We start from the raw sequence: 15,978 nt of genomic DNA on the forward strand, positions 1-15,978 counted from the left end.
TCCCGGTGCCTGAACAGTGCTCAAAATATCCCACCCACCTCACCTCCTTCATTTAAACTGTGCTGCAGTGTAAGGGTCTTCAATGAGAGACAAATACATACAATGTAATCAATTGCATGAGGAATAAATCTCTTCAGATTGTAGTGTTTCTCGATTGTAAAGGGATTTCATTCTTTCCATTTTTTTAAAGTAAATCATGGCATTTTTCCTAATGATACTGTAACCCTATGTCTATATTGTTAGGTTTCATATGATTGGCTGTTGGATGAGGAAGTGACTTCATTAAATAAAATTTGAGATAAAATGTTACATAAAAGTCATCGAGGAGGGAAGAGGCATTTAGAGTTTTTTTTTTTTTTAAACAACAAATGTCAAATATGGACTATTTCACTTACACATTGTAAAAAAATCGACAAAATGTATCTATATCACCATTTCAATTATTGTGAACCATGGGTTATCATGAAATGTGCCAAAATATATTCATAACTTTATAACCATTGTTGATAACATCAAGTGTCCATTTACATAAGAAACTAGGTCAATTTGTTACAGGACTGCATCTTTTCATCAGTGGTTGTAAATCAATTAGGGCTGGGCAAGTTAACTCGTTTTAATCGAGTTAACTCAAGTGATGAGTTAACTCGATTGTTTATCCGCCAATTATTTTCTTTTTTCCTGTTCTGCAGCAGTCAGCAACAGACTTTCACAAAATAAAAGCCTGACTTTCACAATAAAACAATAAATAATCAAACCTGAGTGAATGCGAGATAAAATAATTAATCGAGTTAACTCATCACTTGAGTTAACTCGAGTTAACTTGCCCAGCCCTAAAATCAATTAAGCAACAGTTTGTTGTAGACACTATGTAACAACCTTATGTAATGGAATATCAATGACTAAAAACAACAGTGATAAGCTTTGAAAAGTGGACACGTTACACTGGTCCTTTAATAACTTAGGCCGACAATTTGCCAATGTTCTGACTATAAACCAGTAAGAACAAGAACTCTGTAGAAAACAAATCATATACCGTTTGTTTTCTTTAATGATTTATAAAAGTGAAGAGTCAGACAAATTGAAGGTTAACTCTTCCTTTATTAAATCTTAAGAGAGAAGTAATCTACAGTGGTTTGACACCAACGAACAAGTCGTTTATATCACTGACTAACTCACTGAGGGCACCCCGGGTGCTGTCCTCTAGAAGACTGAATATATCGCTTACATACAGATAAGGCAGAGGCAAACAGCAAGATGCAACACACAAAGCATTAAATTAATAAGAGTACAAATTTTAAGAAAATGTTTTGTTGAAACCACATTCAGTACAGTATTTATTTTCCATTTGAGTGTGTCTGAACGTGTTGTGATGCAGCACAGCAGAGGTTTGAGAGGTGTTCACCTGCTGGCTCTTCTTCTCTGTGCAGGCTTGTTTTAAATAAACACTTTGGAGGGACAAATGTTCTTGTCACGGCAGAAAAACCCTGGTGCCTCCTCACACCAGACACAAATATTGACAACATGTACAGACCTTTATATTATATAAAGATCATATAAGAGGAATGTGCTGAATGATGAAGGCTCAACATTTATTCGACGAATACACACACACACCAAATGAAATAATTACGCTGCAGCAGAGTTCAGAGCCGTGCAGCCGTTCAAACCCTGTGTATGCTTGTTTCAATCTGTTCTACTGAAGTCTAATTCAGCCTTCGCACCGGGTGTAAACTGGGGAGTGAATGATAAATGTTTGAAGTTGGGGTTGGACGAAGGGTTGGGGACCATCAGGTGCTTCTGCAGAGGGACATCGATCCTCGCCCACCTCATCATTTGAGGTTACAGGCCAGGACGTCAAAAACAGCCCAAACACTCACACTCAAAGGGTGTGTGTGTGTGTGTGTGTTGGTGCTTCTCTGAGAACATCACACTGGTGAAGCCCAGGAGATCAGCAGAGTAACCCCGCTGTTCAGCAGGCTGCCCTCACATTAAACTTCCTCAGAGCTGGAGACTCGCTCAGCCTCAGCTCGGGATTCTTTCAGCCACCTCTCAGCTCATCGGTGAACCAAAATGATTCAGACGCTGGCTGTGGTGTGAGCCTTGCCCTGAGACACAGCTGCCCTGTAAAGTGAGCAGTGTGAGGTGAGGCTGAGCGGAGTAGAGAGGGAGTGGAACGTGAGAGCAGCCCGCTAAACAAGCAGGGTTTAACCTCAGCAGCCCGACTGGGTGATGTCTCCACCGGAGCTCTTGGTCACTTCCATGGTGGTAAAGATCTGAGAGGATATAGAGACAGACACACACGTTAGGCAGTGCAGTTTCATTATGTGGCTTTTACAGACATTGTGTCCTAACTTTTTCTAGAGGCTACCTGGAATCAAACTAAAAAATGAGTGAATATTTTGGCTGTGTGTAAACCACAATCTCAGAGATTTGTGGCATAAGTTGATTATGAAATGTAATTGCAAACACTAAAACATCAGGGGCAATAGACCTTGATCTGGTTATTTAAAGATACAGGAGGCAGCTACTGATAGATAAGGTACGATTCAGTCTTACTGTGGGATTATTTTATTTATGAAGTGCAGCATTGGTCACACTTTTCTGTCCAAACATGGAGGGAAAATTTACCAAGCCCAACAGGCATTTGTTTGTGTCTGAGCACCATGCAGTTAATGTAAGCTGCACTATGTGTTACTCTGTCCCTGACATGCATGCTTATTGCTTGTTGCTTGTTTTCCCCGATTACAGACATATGCAGCGTTAAAAACAAAGTGGCAACAGCTAATAGGGATCACATATGTCCGGGCCAAACTGATCACTACAAGTGGTTGATTACTATAACCAAATTAGGCAGCTCCATTACAGACAGTCCCAGAACTTGAGGGAAAGTAAATGGCTTTTAAAGATAAGGGCGATATCACGTTGCACACACGCTCCCTTTTCCCTCCCTCTCTTGCACTGACTCGCGAACACACAGTTTCAGACCGCCTACATTTTATAAGTTGATTTTGATTGAAATGACCGGCACAATATCATCACTGATCACCACATAATGATCGACACTTTCCTTAAATGAGTTAAGTCTTTCTTTGTTGAACCATTTAGAGAGGTGGAAACAATTTAAATATAAAATAAGTAACTATGTATAAACAATATTTTTCACTAAAAGGAGGTAAAAATGTATTGGTCCGGAGTTAATCTCAATCTCTTTGCATACACTTTGTTTATCGTTTTGTTTAACTTTGTCTCTTTGAGGTATGCCCCATTATCTTGTTTTCAATCTGTAGTCATTTCACATCCTTTGTGGACATTATGCCTTTTCTTTGCAATAGTTGTTTTCACCTTTATGTCAGTGCATTCATGCAACTTTGTGAATCTTACCATCTTAAAATAATTGGATTAATTAATGAAATGCATAGGACTGTCACTGGTAAAGGATTTTCCCCTGTGGCGTTTGGTTTTAGGAAATTACCTCATTTATAAAAGCCTTAATGTTCAGCTAGTATTAAGTTGAGGTTTGAAAATAAATGTTAAAAAATAACCAAAATGACCTTTCACCCGATGATAAAAACATAGACGTGTTAAAGCTGTGAATTAATATGGTCTGACCAAATGTGTGGCAGTCAGATCATTCACACAGATTAGCAAAGAAAAACAGCAGATTGACTGTCGCCGTCTTAATCACATTTCATACTGTTCAAGAAGCCCAAGTGCAATTCTTTGAAATCAGTCTGTAATGTCCTGGCATGACATCTACACAAACCGTTTCCTCCATCAGTTCTGCATTTTCAGATTTTCCTGTGTTCTTACTTGTTAGTTAACAGACGTTTGACAGTGTGAAACAGTCACGTTCTGTTACACCATGACATGTTTCCTAAGCACTGGGCTTGGTTACATAAAGTGACATAAGACTTCAAGACGTCATATTGCTCTTTGATTAGTCTAATGAGAGTTTAACAGTTTTTTAAAACAGACAAAAAAAGACTGACTTGTTTTCTGGCTCAAAAGGTAAGACGCCGTACCTTCAGGCTAAATGACACATTAAGAAGCCACGCCCCCACAGCTCTGCATCAGGTCTGAACCAATTTTAGATTTCATGCCACTTTTTTTTTTAATCTTATTACAAACACTGATGAATTTTCACAGCTAAACCTCCTGTTACAAATATCTGCTGGTGTGAAGGCGAGGTGTGATGTAGTTGCTTGGTCAGAAATGCTTTGAGGTGCTTTCTCACCAACCTTGTTTGGAGTGAAAAGGTACCTCAAACTATGGTCTGGACCAACGGACCACAACTGAGTCCAACCAAAAGAGGTTATGGATAAAACTGGACCATGGTTCTGTTTGTTTGCCTTGTGAAAATCTGTTTGGACTTTCAGACCACTAATACGAAGTTGACATTTAAGCATAAACTCAGCAAAAGTGAAAACGTTAGCGGTCCCTCCAGACACTGAGATGCCTTGGGTTGTTTTGGGAAACTGACCACAGAATTATTAGTACAGACTGTCGGCTTGAATTTAACTGAAGTGACCAAAACTGAATCCGACCACTAAGGGACAGGGATACATATGACATTTTCTTCAGGTGTTCCTGACAAAGCATGCTCACAAGAATGAGAAAGTGGTGAGGTAACACCAAAATCTAACCAGGTCATCCTTGTGTTCCAGTCAACATTTCTACCAAGTTAAAAGAAGTACTTTCAAGGGGTTCAGAAACAAACTCCAAAACATAACACCTCTGGCCACATTAGTCCCTGGTGCAGAAGCATGAAAAAAAAAAAAAAAGTGGCAAACAGTGAGTTGTCTTCTCACCTCAGCACAGGTCGGGTGAATGCCAATGGTGCCGTCCAGCTGCTCCTTGGTGACTCTACATTTCATGGCTGTACCGAAACCCTGCGTCACCTCTCCTGCGTTGGGGCCCAGGTAGTGGAACCCAATGACTCGATCCTACAAAACCAAAACATCATTTATGTGACATGTCAAGGAGTTAAAGTTGTTAGTTGCTATGTTCTTAGTTCTCACAAATATATTAAAGTATTACTGATCTCACATTGTCGAGTTTATTGCAGATGATCTTGGCGTAGCATTTGTTGTTGTCTCTGCCAGGCACAGTGAACTCCAGAGGCCAGAACAGACTGTGGTACACCTGAACACAGACAACAAACACAGTGAAGGTCCATGGCCGTAAACAGCAACCAGCTGCATCTTATAAATAAAATGCCTAGATCCGTGGCGTGAAATGAATACAACACAGGGATTGTATAACTGAAATAAAATGAATGGAGCGATATATATCTTGTGGCTGTCACACGGACCATCAACACAAAAAATAGGAGACAGATAAGAGCAGTGATTGTCACATAGTTACAAATATGCAGTCGACAAAACTATCTGACTGGACAAGTTCTTTTATTGTCAGAGGCAACAAACTTCATCTCAAAAATACAGGTTTACCAACATGCCAAAGTGAGTCAGCACAGTTCAATGTTCACAGTAAGTTGAACGTGATAACTAATAAATTATTCAGATGAGTCTGTGTGAGAGCGTGCATGTGTTACCTCCAGGTTGTCTAGCCCGTAGAGCTCAGTGGCTTTGTCCTCTGACAGACCGCAGGAGCCGTACTCCAGTGGAGTGAAAACAGTCGTGGGAACGTTGATGTAGTCACACTGCACAAACAGATATTTAATAATTACTCTTGGTTGTCAGTTACAATAAAACCTCCTATTGTCTCATGTTGCGAGATTGTGCAGAGGGAATCATTGAGTTCGTCAGTCCAAGTGTCTCTTGATGCCCGTGTACCTTGAGCGTTGATCCCCCATAAAGGCGTCGTGCTAGCAGCTTGCCAGCCTGGATGGCGACAGGCGTCAGCTCCCACTTGCCCTCCAGAATGTCTCCGATGGCGTAGATATGGGGCACATTGGTCTGCTCTTCATCGTTCACTGGAATTTTTCCATTCCTAGAGGTTGGTATGGAGAATTCAGCAAGGAAGAATAAAACATACTTGATCTAAATGTTGTGGCTTTTTAGTGTAATGAATGACATGTATTTGCCTACAATTTAACCAATATTATATCTGACAGTGCGCTTAGTATATCTGGTGAGTTTCATTCACAGCGCTGATCAGATGACACAACATCGTGTCAAGCTAATCTGATTGTTTCGACGCCCGGAGTGAGAGATGCAAGTTTTGCATCTACACGCATCTTTGCATCGACTTTGAATGCATTGCGTGTTCAGTGTGAACGCACCGTAAGGTCATGTTTGGCTGCATGGAGCGATGTGTGTGGAGCAGTATTTTTTATAAACCATGTTTACATTCTACTCTGTCAAGCAGCAGATCATGCAAACCTTAAAGTGGCCCCTGACTCCGGGGGCCCTGAGGCTTTGTGTCAGCTTCATCTAAATACTACTATGGTCATAAGACTGGGGCATATGACTCAGAGCACTCTCATAAACTGGCCTCATGCTCTCTTAATCCCTGTTAGCCTCAGTCTGAACCGTTCAGTCATTCAAAAGAGGTAGAAAGATATCCTCAAAGAAAATGCTACAATTCAGTAACATTAGCAATATATTATCAACTGCAAAACATTCCATTTAGCTCTAGTTTTCTAACCAGATCCCTGAAATTACTAACAGGTAGGAAAGAGGGGAAAAGGAAATGCATAGAAGAGGAACATGAAGCCAAACTGAGTCAAAGCAATCTGAGTAGATGATGTAAAGTAATGACAACTGCATGTTAAGCTCTTACACTTTGATAACCTGTTGAAAACCTGCTGACACTGTATGAAGGCTTTCTCACTTTACTAACAAGACAACCCCCCCTCCTTCTTCTTGATAAAATCCCCAGCACACGCACGCACGCACAACCCCCGAAGAGAGCCACAGGACGGAAAGAACTGCTGAATCACTATGACTGCACTATGAGTCTTAAAGGCACAGGCTGCAATGAGTAATAAACAGGGTTCATACACATTTTGACCAATGGATTTCCATGACTTTTCCATGACTTTTAACCAAATTTCCATGACCGAACATTGCGTGAAATCTCGGTGTATACGCGAAAAAGTGACAAAATGTAGTATTCAAACTAACAATGAGAATTCCAAGGCATACAGCACACCTTAAATGACACAAACCAAAGTATGCCTGCTTATATTTTGAGCATATTTCTTTAAAAATGTATGAATTATTTAAAACTCAGCGTAAATGAACTAGGGATGGGCATTCGATTAAATTGTCTTAATCGATCGTCGGAAGAATTAACGATCAATTTTTCGATTAATCATTCATATTTTTATATTAAAATTCACTATTTATAGCCTATATTAAAATGCAGTGAAAATAGAAAAAACAGCGTGTTTCCTCATTGAGATCTTTATTACAAGATTAACAACTCTTGTTGCAGTTAAACAGGATCCGTTCAATGTTACACTTGTAAATAAGCGCTGCTGTCCTCCTAAGCCCCGCTGAGAGAGCAGCTAGCCGCTGAGAGCTAGCTCGATCTGACGGCTCTCGACCTCTCAGTCCGGTCGTTGTAACGCCCTCACTCCCGGAACCCCTCACCCAGACCCGGGTCTGTCCGGGTTACCCTCCGCGTGGACTGAGGGTCCGTGTGCGGACATGAAGCCGAGCCGCGGAGGCTTAGCTCCGGGCTGCTTCCTCCAGCTGCTAACAGACACGCTGTGCTGCGTTCAGGGCAACTCGGATATTCCGACCTCCTGCCACATAGCGAACATGCAATAGTTTATCGATGAAAACATGTCATCAATGAAATTCTTAATGATCAATTAATCAATAGTCGAGTATTTATGCCCATCCCTAAAACGAACGACATGAAAATAAGAATATAACAAATTTCCATGACTTTTCCAAAACTTTTGGGAAATTATTTTTTTCCATGACTTTTCCAGGCCTGGAAAAACACATTTTAAAATTCCATGACTTTTCCAGGTTTTCCATGACCGTACGAACCCTGAATAAAGAAGACTGCCTAGTTAAAAAAAAGATGCAATGGAGATAATAAACTTACTTGGGGTTGACTGTGACGCCTGTTTTGTCCAGTCCAAGCTTGTCTGTGCATGCGTCTCGCCCCACTGCTACCAACACCTGAAGAACAGAGCAAAGTTTTTTGTTATTTGAAAAAAAGTAGGAAATTACATGTGTTAAAATAAATAGTTCCCTTTTTTCATTGTGAGAAAATTATGAAATAAAGGGCAATTTCTAAAATCAACATTGTGGTTTTCATCAAACCAGTTTCAAATGAAATCACTCGATACTTTCTTTCTCTTTTTATTCATGTGCACTTTAATCATTTAATTTGTTACTTTGACCCCAGACAGAATTCTAGTCAATGATTTCTTTAACTATCACACAACTACTGTTTTCTTTTCCATTTTAAGTACAACATATTAATGTGGCAATTGACTATATTATGTCTTTCATGACTGAACACTTTGGAATTCCATACAACATGAGGCCAGAGAGAAACGTCATAAATAACTTGTAGAACATGGAGTAACAGGAAAGATGACACGATAGATGAGTACATACGGTGTTAAACTCTTCCTCGATGATCTCGTCTGAGTCTGTGGACTTAGCTGTCACCTTCAGCCTGCCAGGAGTGCCTGCTTCCAGCTCCTCTATCTGACACACAGATGCAGGAGAGTCAGAGGGGAAAACAATCTTTGACCTTCTGTCAAAGGTTAAGCTTAAAAATAAGATTGTAAGATTTATGATATAATACGTACAGACAATAAACTTGGTTATGCACAGATCACAATCTGCTGACCGCCTGTTGTCTTACAATTTGTAAGATCACGTTTTTTACATCAACATCTATCTTCAAAAAAGTCTAGTTTTATTTTATTTACTGTGTAATGCATATTTGCCAATTTTAACTTTCGACTATTTTTCAATTTGACAATATTTCCATTGGAGACAGCACCAGTTAACACTCACCTTCACAGGGACATATTTACGGAGGAACTTTACACCATGTTCCTCCATGTGCTCCCCAGCACGGTTGGCCATTTCCTGGTCAAAGCCTCTCAGCAGAATGGACCGCACCATGACGGTAACGTCAATGCCCAGGCCGGCTAGGAAACCACCGCACTCCAGGGCCACGTAGGACGCACCGATAACCAAAGTCTTTCCCGGGCAGTAAGGCAACGAGAAGAGGTCATCGCTTGTGGAATAACAAAGACAAAGAGCGGAGGACGTCAAACAGTGAAAGGTAAAAACAAAGCTTCTCCGACAAGCAAACATCACTTTTCAAATTGTTGGTTTGCTTTTTAAGTGAGAGCAGGAAGCAGAGGATTCCTGATTAAATATACAAAATGGCAGCTCTTCATACTACATGCTCAGGTAAACAAAACAGTAATGGACACAAAATAACTCTGCATTACAGATGTGTCCAGACTGGGGTTGTGTATTATGTCACACTTCCACCTTTTCTTTGTGGAACTGATTGAGCAGCACGAGACCATTTGCAGTTTGTCAAAACGGCAGCATAATCCCGTGAAAAAACACCACAATCTTACACAACATTTAGACTGCTGGGAGATTAACGGATACCCAGAGGTATTACCACCTGCAGAGGCAACAAGACTCCAGATCATTAAAGGGCGTGTTTGTGTTTTCACAGATCATGCATCTGCTGAATCCTGGTTCTGCACAGAGCTTTCATTATCAAAGCATGTTATTAGACATGACTGTTATTACAGTACAGCTATCATGTAGCATGTAGTGGACCTTGTGTGCTCACCTGGTGATGCTGTACTCCTTGTCTCCAGGGACGCCCAGATAGCGTGGCCTCTCACCTGTAGCTAGGATAAAAGTTGCTGCGGTATAAAATGTCTCCTTCCCTCGTTTGTTTGTCGCCTGTCAGAAAACACAAAACAGAAGCTTTCAAAATATTGTTGAGGCAAGGAGCGGAGTTACAACAAGCAATTCTGACTGATTCGTCAAGAAGAAAATATTTGTCAATGATGTACAGGATGTTTTGAAACATTCATGAATCATGGTGCAGCTAGTAATGTGATCACAAGGAGGAAGGCCAGTGACAACAATGTTGAGATGGCAGCCTGTAGGGGAGGCAAGATGTTTAGCAAGGTCGATTCAAGACAACTGGGTCACCATAACGACAGACTAGATACAAGGAAGACAGCCTATAATAGAGATGAGATTTGAGATGATAACTTGACCAACTAGGGTAAAATAAATTAATATACATAAAACAATGTTGTCAAGTCTCTTAAGAGTCAAACCAAACCAGCAATCCAAGTTAAACATCTGCACACACACACAGAAGGTTCCTTTATATGAAAAGTACTCAGTTACCTTGATTTTGTGTGGTTCAGTGAACTCTGCATAGGCATTGACATAGGTGACATCCTTGTCTCTTAGTGCCACCCTGTAGCCCCAGTTCAACGAGCCAATGTAGCTGCTCACCGCCGTCGTCATCGTCTCCCAGTTGTGTTTCACTGAGGACAGACACACATCCACGTAATTAGCAGAATGACAAAACGCACCTCTAGACACGGCTTGCTTCCGATTTACTACAGCTAGCCGTTGAGACTTCATGACTTTGTGGATTGGTTATCTGAGCCCCTAACCTTTCTCGTCAAACTCCCAGCCAAACTTGCGTGCGTCCTGCATGGCAGTACCCAACATGGCCGTCTGGTGCATCAGCTTCTTGGGAATGCAGCCCACGTTCACACAAGTTCCACCAAGACCTGATTGACCCAGCAGAAGCCATGAACGACACAAGGAAATTTTCAGTTAGCAAATAATTACTGTATTACGTGCATCCAAGTCGGTATCCTGAAGTGGAAGCATCTTACCCCAGGTGGTTCCTTTAGGTGTGGGAACAACATAGTCCAGCACCATGACCTTCTTCCCCAATAAAGCAGCTTCCTGTTGTCAACAGAGTCAATGTTACTGTAACGTTTAACAGATTACCCAACATCTTTTGAAATCTCAACAGAAGTGTTCAGTTAATGGTTCAAACAGATCTAACGTTGTGATGCGGTTATTAGTAACCACAGCTTGAGTTTCACTCGGATCCTCTGACAAGCCACAGAGTTGCACCACAGAGCAGCAGCCTCTAAGGGTTTGAACAGGTACCAGTGTCAGTGTGTTGGAGCTTATCTCGTCACCTTTGAGCAGGCCAGGCCTCCAGATCCTCCGCCGATGACTATCAGGTCGTAGTCGTAGGATTCGTTTTCACCACTCAGGAGCTGCTGCAGGCTGCCATCTTTGTAAGCCTGACACAAACATGAACACAAGACTGATCAATACCTAAAATACAACTCACAAGGCTACAATAAGCACAACCAATTTCAAATATGAAAATCATTTCAAGATCTGTCATTAAGCTTTAGGAAAACATTAAGAAAATGTTTCACAAATTTCCAACATTTTATAAACCAAGGGATTCATTGAGGAAAACAATCAGATCAAATTAATTAATTAAATTCTCACATCTCTTAAATTAAAGTTCACATTGTGCACTGCTGAGATCCAATACTTAATATGCAGTCCATTTAAGCTTGTTTACCAGCTAATTTCACTTAACACTAAGTGGTAAATACAAAGGGAGAGCTGCTGGCCCCACACCAAGCGTAATATTTTCCTGCATTAGCACAACTCAGTAGACATTATTAGCATTAGCCATAATCCTCATATTTCTAGTATTTGCTAATATGGCTCACTGACGTGACCTCTTAGCAAACCGTAACCCACCCGTTATCCTCAAATTTACTAACATGGTTTATCCTTGGGGTCATTTTGACCCCAGCAATTAAAAAAAACATTAAATGATTATCATAAAAATAGTTTGCAAGTCCATACTTTGTTACTTAAATATCCCTTTGCATGAAATGTAACACCCCCACCTACAACATAATACATCCAGATTACTGATAATGTGAATATCAAAAATATTTAAATCATCAAAATCTCACATATTTACCTAAAATTGGAAACGGAGCTCTTTTTTGGATTTTAAAGCATTAATGTTGTTTCACGTCAGTCTCTGTCATCAAAGTGTATGACATGACATAAATAATGCATCGCTTTTAGAAATATGGTAGCTAGAAATATTACGCTTTCAGTATTCCAACTGCTTGATGTTGATACGTTTCTTCAATGTCAAATAGCTGAAAAAACCTCACTGGCAAAAATTTTCTCAGATATTATTTTCAATGAAGAACAAGCATGAAGAGAAAACACACAGAGCATCAGGAGAAGTGGTTCTCGCAGCTACAGATATGATTGGGTAGATTAGGGCCCCAAAGCAGAGGAGGTCCTTCACTGCCTGTGCCCTTGGCAAGACACTGAACCCCAAATTACCCCTGACAGCTGTGCCACAAGTGTGTGAGGGAGATGTGATAGACAAAATGCTGCACATAGATGCACTGCATGAATTTGAATGAACGGCAAAACTGTACCGTAAAAAAACGTTGGTCATTTTGACTAGAAAAACTGCTTTATAAATATAGAAAACTTCTGATATTCTGCTCTGTATTCAGAGGAAAGAAAACACTGTAGCCCTTCACGAGTCATTATATGTATATAAAAAAAAATTGTGTGTTGGATATCAAGTCACCAGGAACAAACTGACATGTTTGAACACGGTTGCTGGTGTCTGGAAATTCCATTCGACTGAGTAACACAACAAGTACTCTGAGCAGCAAAGAACAAAACAAGTCAAACAGAGCCACCCATTTGTTCTCTACCTGCATTGTTTTGTCACAGCCTCCGAGGTGCGTCTTGTTGATGAAGACGTTAGGAACAGTTTTCTGTCCAGTCATCTCAAGCAGCATCTCCTGGTAGCTGGTTCCATCCTCTGGAGAGAAGAGTTGATATAGTTAACACATAAAGACACTTTCCACTGGCCAAGTGCATAACATCTGGTTTTTGTCTGCAATGGGAATCGATCAGTATTCACTCAAATGACTAGATGCAGGTTGGTTTGTTGTTTTTCCTTCTTAAAGTCAGCTCTGACCAACAGTGATGAAACGTGACACCTGGGTCAACACGCTGATCTGGCAAGACAGTGTGAAAGCATCTCTGTTTCTGGTACGTCTGTGATTTTGTAAATGGCGCACCAGGGGAGAAAGAACGAGTTTGTCCACAATAAAAAAGAAAAAAACATGTAAATAACTGCTATTTTTGATGTAAAAAGGGGAACAAGTCACTGGAGTTGTTAAAACAAACTACTCATTCATTCCATATACTGTGTGCAATGTTCATGAGGCAATAGCTCTGGGTTGTGCTTTTCTTTTACATCATACCTGACAATCCACAAATATGAGGGAAAAACCTAAGCACAAACTTGCTATGCCATGAAAGTTTATTTTCTTGACTTTTTAGTCTGCTTTAAACCTGACCGTCTGTTTCACCGGTAACAGTTGACATTTAATGCAAAGTAGCATAGTTGCTATAGTTACCTGCTTTTTAATATGCCTGTTGGGTTTGAACAGGAGGGTAAACAATAGTGGTGGGGGAAAAAAATCGATTCTGTTCAGTATCGCGATATTTTGCGCCCGTGATAATATCGATACTGAAGCACAAAGTATTGCAATATTTAAAAAAAAGATACCTAGTGTGTATGCGGAAAGGATGTTCTCCACTGCAGGAGATATAGTAACGGCCCAGAGGAGCACTTTAACATCTGAGCATGTTGACCAACTCCTTTTTCTGAACAAAAATTCCAATATTCCCAAATGAATTTAACATTTTGGGTCATGACCTTGCAGCCAACTGGACTTGACTCTAGTAGTGCACATTTGTTTATTTTTCTCAATTTGATTGAAGCTCTAGGTTACTCTTATTTATATGATTATTCTCAGGTTTATGTTACTCTATTATGTCTGCTTGATGTTACTGTATTGTATTTAAATAATTGTAAATAATTTATGTGCTGGGAGCTCAGTGTTCATGTGAGAGGTCTCCTATTCAGAAAATAATTAAAAAAGTCCTGTGTCCTGAATGTTAAAGGACAAAGTTTTTGCACTTCAGTTAATGTGTAGAAGACAATGTTGTTCACAGAATTAAATGTGACATTTGAAGTGAGTTGAGCAGTCTTATTTTCCTCATTTTTTGTAAAGCCTTTGAATAATATGGGGACATGAATCGCAATATATCGCAGAATCGAAGTACTTGCAGTATCGCAGAATCGCAATACTATTGAATCGTGGCCCAAATATCACAATACTATTGAATCGTCACATTTTTGCCAATTCCCACCCCTAGTAAACAATCAAGCAGATGTTGGCTTGAGGTTCTAACAGTATAATATTCTCAATGGTGATTTATTTTAACCTGCCTGCATGTGACGTCTAACACAGCAGCTGAGACAGTGATAGAAATAACTCAGCGAGACTGAGCAGGGAGGTTGGTGTTTACTCAGATTAGGCACGAGGCCAAGATATCCTCTGTGAGTGACTCAGCATGTTTTACACTGCTGCAAAGAAAGAGCAGTACATCATGAAATAGATAGAAATCGGTTTTATATTCCATATTAAATCGAAGGATGAAATACATAGCAGGCAAATGAGAGATCAACAAACGGACAACACAAAACATTATACTTGGCACGTCGCTTTATACTTTTAATATAGAATAATAAATAATAGTCTATCTCACCTAATAGGTCCAGCTCCACAGAGTTACACTCCACTTTCAGCTCCTTGAACAGATCTTTCACCTGCAGAGACACAAAATGACAAATGTCACATGGTACAGATTTCCAAATGAACAATAGGCAAATAGCCTTAAACAAACTTTTTATTTATTATTGATTTTGTTCATAGCAAACTTCACCACCACAACGTAATAATATACATGACAGCATGAACAATATCGTATGTGTTAAAAGTAGTTAACCTCAGTGCCTCAGTTGTGTTGAATCAGATGATTTGGCAACAGGAAACTAAACTATTAATGGGATACTAACTATGTGGGAACGTTTAAGAATAAGGCTGTCGTGTACACCGGACACCCTTAACGACAGCACATGTTGTATACGAGCTCCACATAGTTTAGGTGCTCAGTTAGCTAAGTGCTATGACTTATTAAACTTGTATACCCGAGATGAGCTGCTAACTATTGGCTCTAACTTACTTAATAGTACTTGACATGTTCATGTACAAGGTGCCGCCCTAACACTGCCTGTCAACCGGTCTGACCTTAGCCGCCTTGTGTGGCTTTGCTAACGCTGTAGTGATAAACTTAGCACCGGGGCTCAAGTCCAAGTGGCAGACTGACTTAACTTAGCGAAGGACCATCCAGCAATTAGACCGAGCCCGTCCACTACGCGGGACAAGACGGAAGTTTCCGGTCCCCCCCCCCCCCGTGAAGACACGGACGTCTTACCTTGATGCAGAACGGACAGTAGCTTTTACTGAACACCATCACTTGGTTGATAGCGATGAGCTGCTCTATCCGAGATTTGAGCTCGTTCTTCCCGGTGACATGGTCCACAGGAGGCATTTTTGCAGCAGATATCCGTGTGCCTCCGCGGAGCAAAGCCTGGAAACACGACTGGCTGTAGGGTGGGGTGTCTAATGACGCCGCTCCGGGTCTCTGGATGTGGATATGAAAGAGTCTTCCAGTCTCTTGGTTGTTTCTCCGGGAGCCCGCGGTAACAAGCAGCCGGCCTGGGGCTCTCCTCTGCGGTCAGTGACTCATGCACCAGCCGCGCCAAACCTCCTTTATTATGGGCTCTTACTATCTGGGTGCGCTCGATCCGTGGCTCCTCGCTCCCCGCCTGCAACCGTAACAGCCACTGTGACAGGGAGGAACTCCGCCCGCGCGTTCAATCTAGGGCCTCAAAACGTACCTACCCACAAAACGTCACTGGCTTGTCGTTTTACGTGCCATTCAGGCACAAACCTACAAATCCATCAAAACCATCGATGTTTTTCAATGTTTCTATGAATTTGAAGTGAAACTCTCGCGTCCTATTTCCTTTTCCTCT

General features: G+C 40.9%; 1 protein-coding gene across 1 annotated transcript; it reads right to left on the minus strand.

Moving 5' to 3' along the window:
- Nucleotides 1-1,078: 1,078 nt before the first annotated feature.
- txnrd3 (thioredoxin reductase 3) lies at nucleotides 1,079-15,707 on the minus strand. Its single transcript, XM_061069183.1, has 16 exons — nucleotides 15,375-15,707; nucleotides 14,646-14,706; nucleotides 12,734-12,843; nucleotides 11,153-11,260; nucleotides 10,838-10,910; nucleotides 10,610-10,729; nucleotides 10,335-10,477; nucleotides 9,760-9,875; nucleotides 8,955-9,180; nucleotides 8,547-8,639; nucleotides 8,026-8,102; nucleotides 5,796-5,952; nucleotides 5,555-5,662; nucleotides 5,047-5,142; nucleotides 4,809-4,943; nucleotides 1,079-2,273 (listed from the first exon to the last, which is right to left on the minus strand). The coding sequence occupies exons 1-16, from the start codon at nucleotides 15,489-15,491 to the stop codon at nucleotides 2,211-2,213; spliced, it is 1,803 nt and encodes a 600-aa protein (XP_060925166.1). The 5' UTR covers nucleotides 15,492-15,707; the 3' UTR covers nucleotides 1,079-2,210.
- Nucleotides 15,708-15,978: the final 271 nt, after the last annotated feature.

This window comes from Limanda limanda, chromosome 4 (genome assembly GCF_963576545.1).
Source record: "Limanda limanda chromosome 4, fLimLim1.1, whole genome shotgun sequence".
Classification (NCBI taxonomy): domain Eukaryota; kingdom Metazoa; phylum Chordata; class Actinopteri; order Pleuronectiformes; family Pleuronectidae; genus Limanda; species Limanda limanda.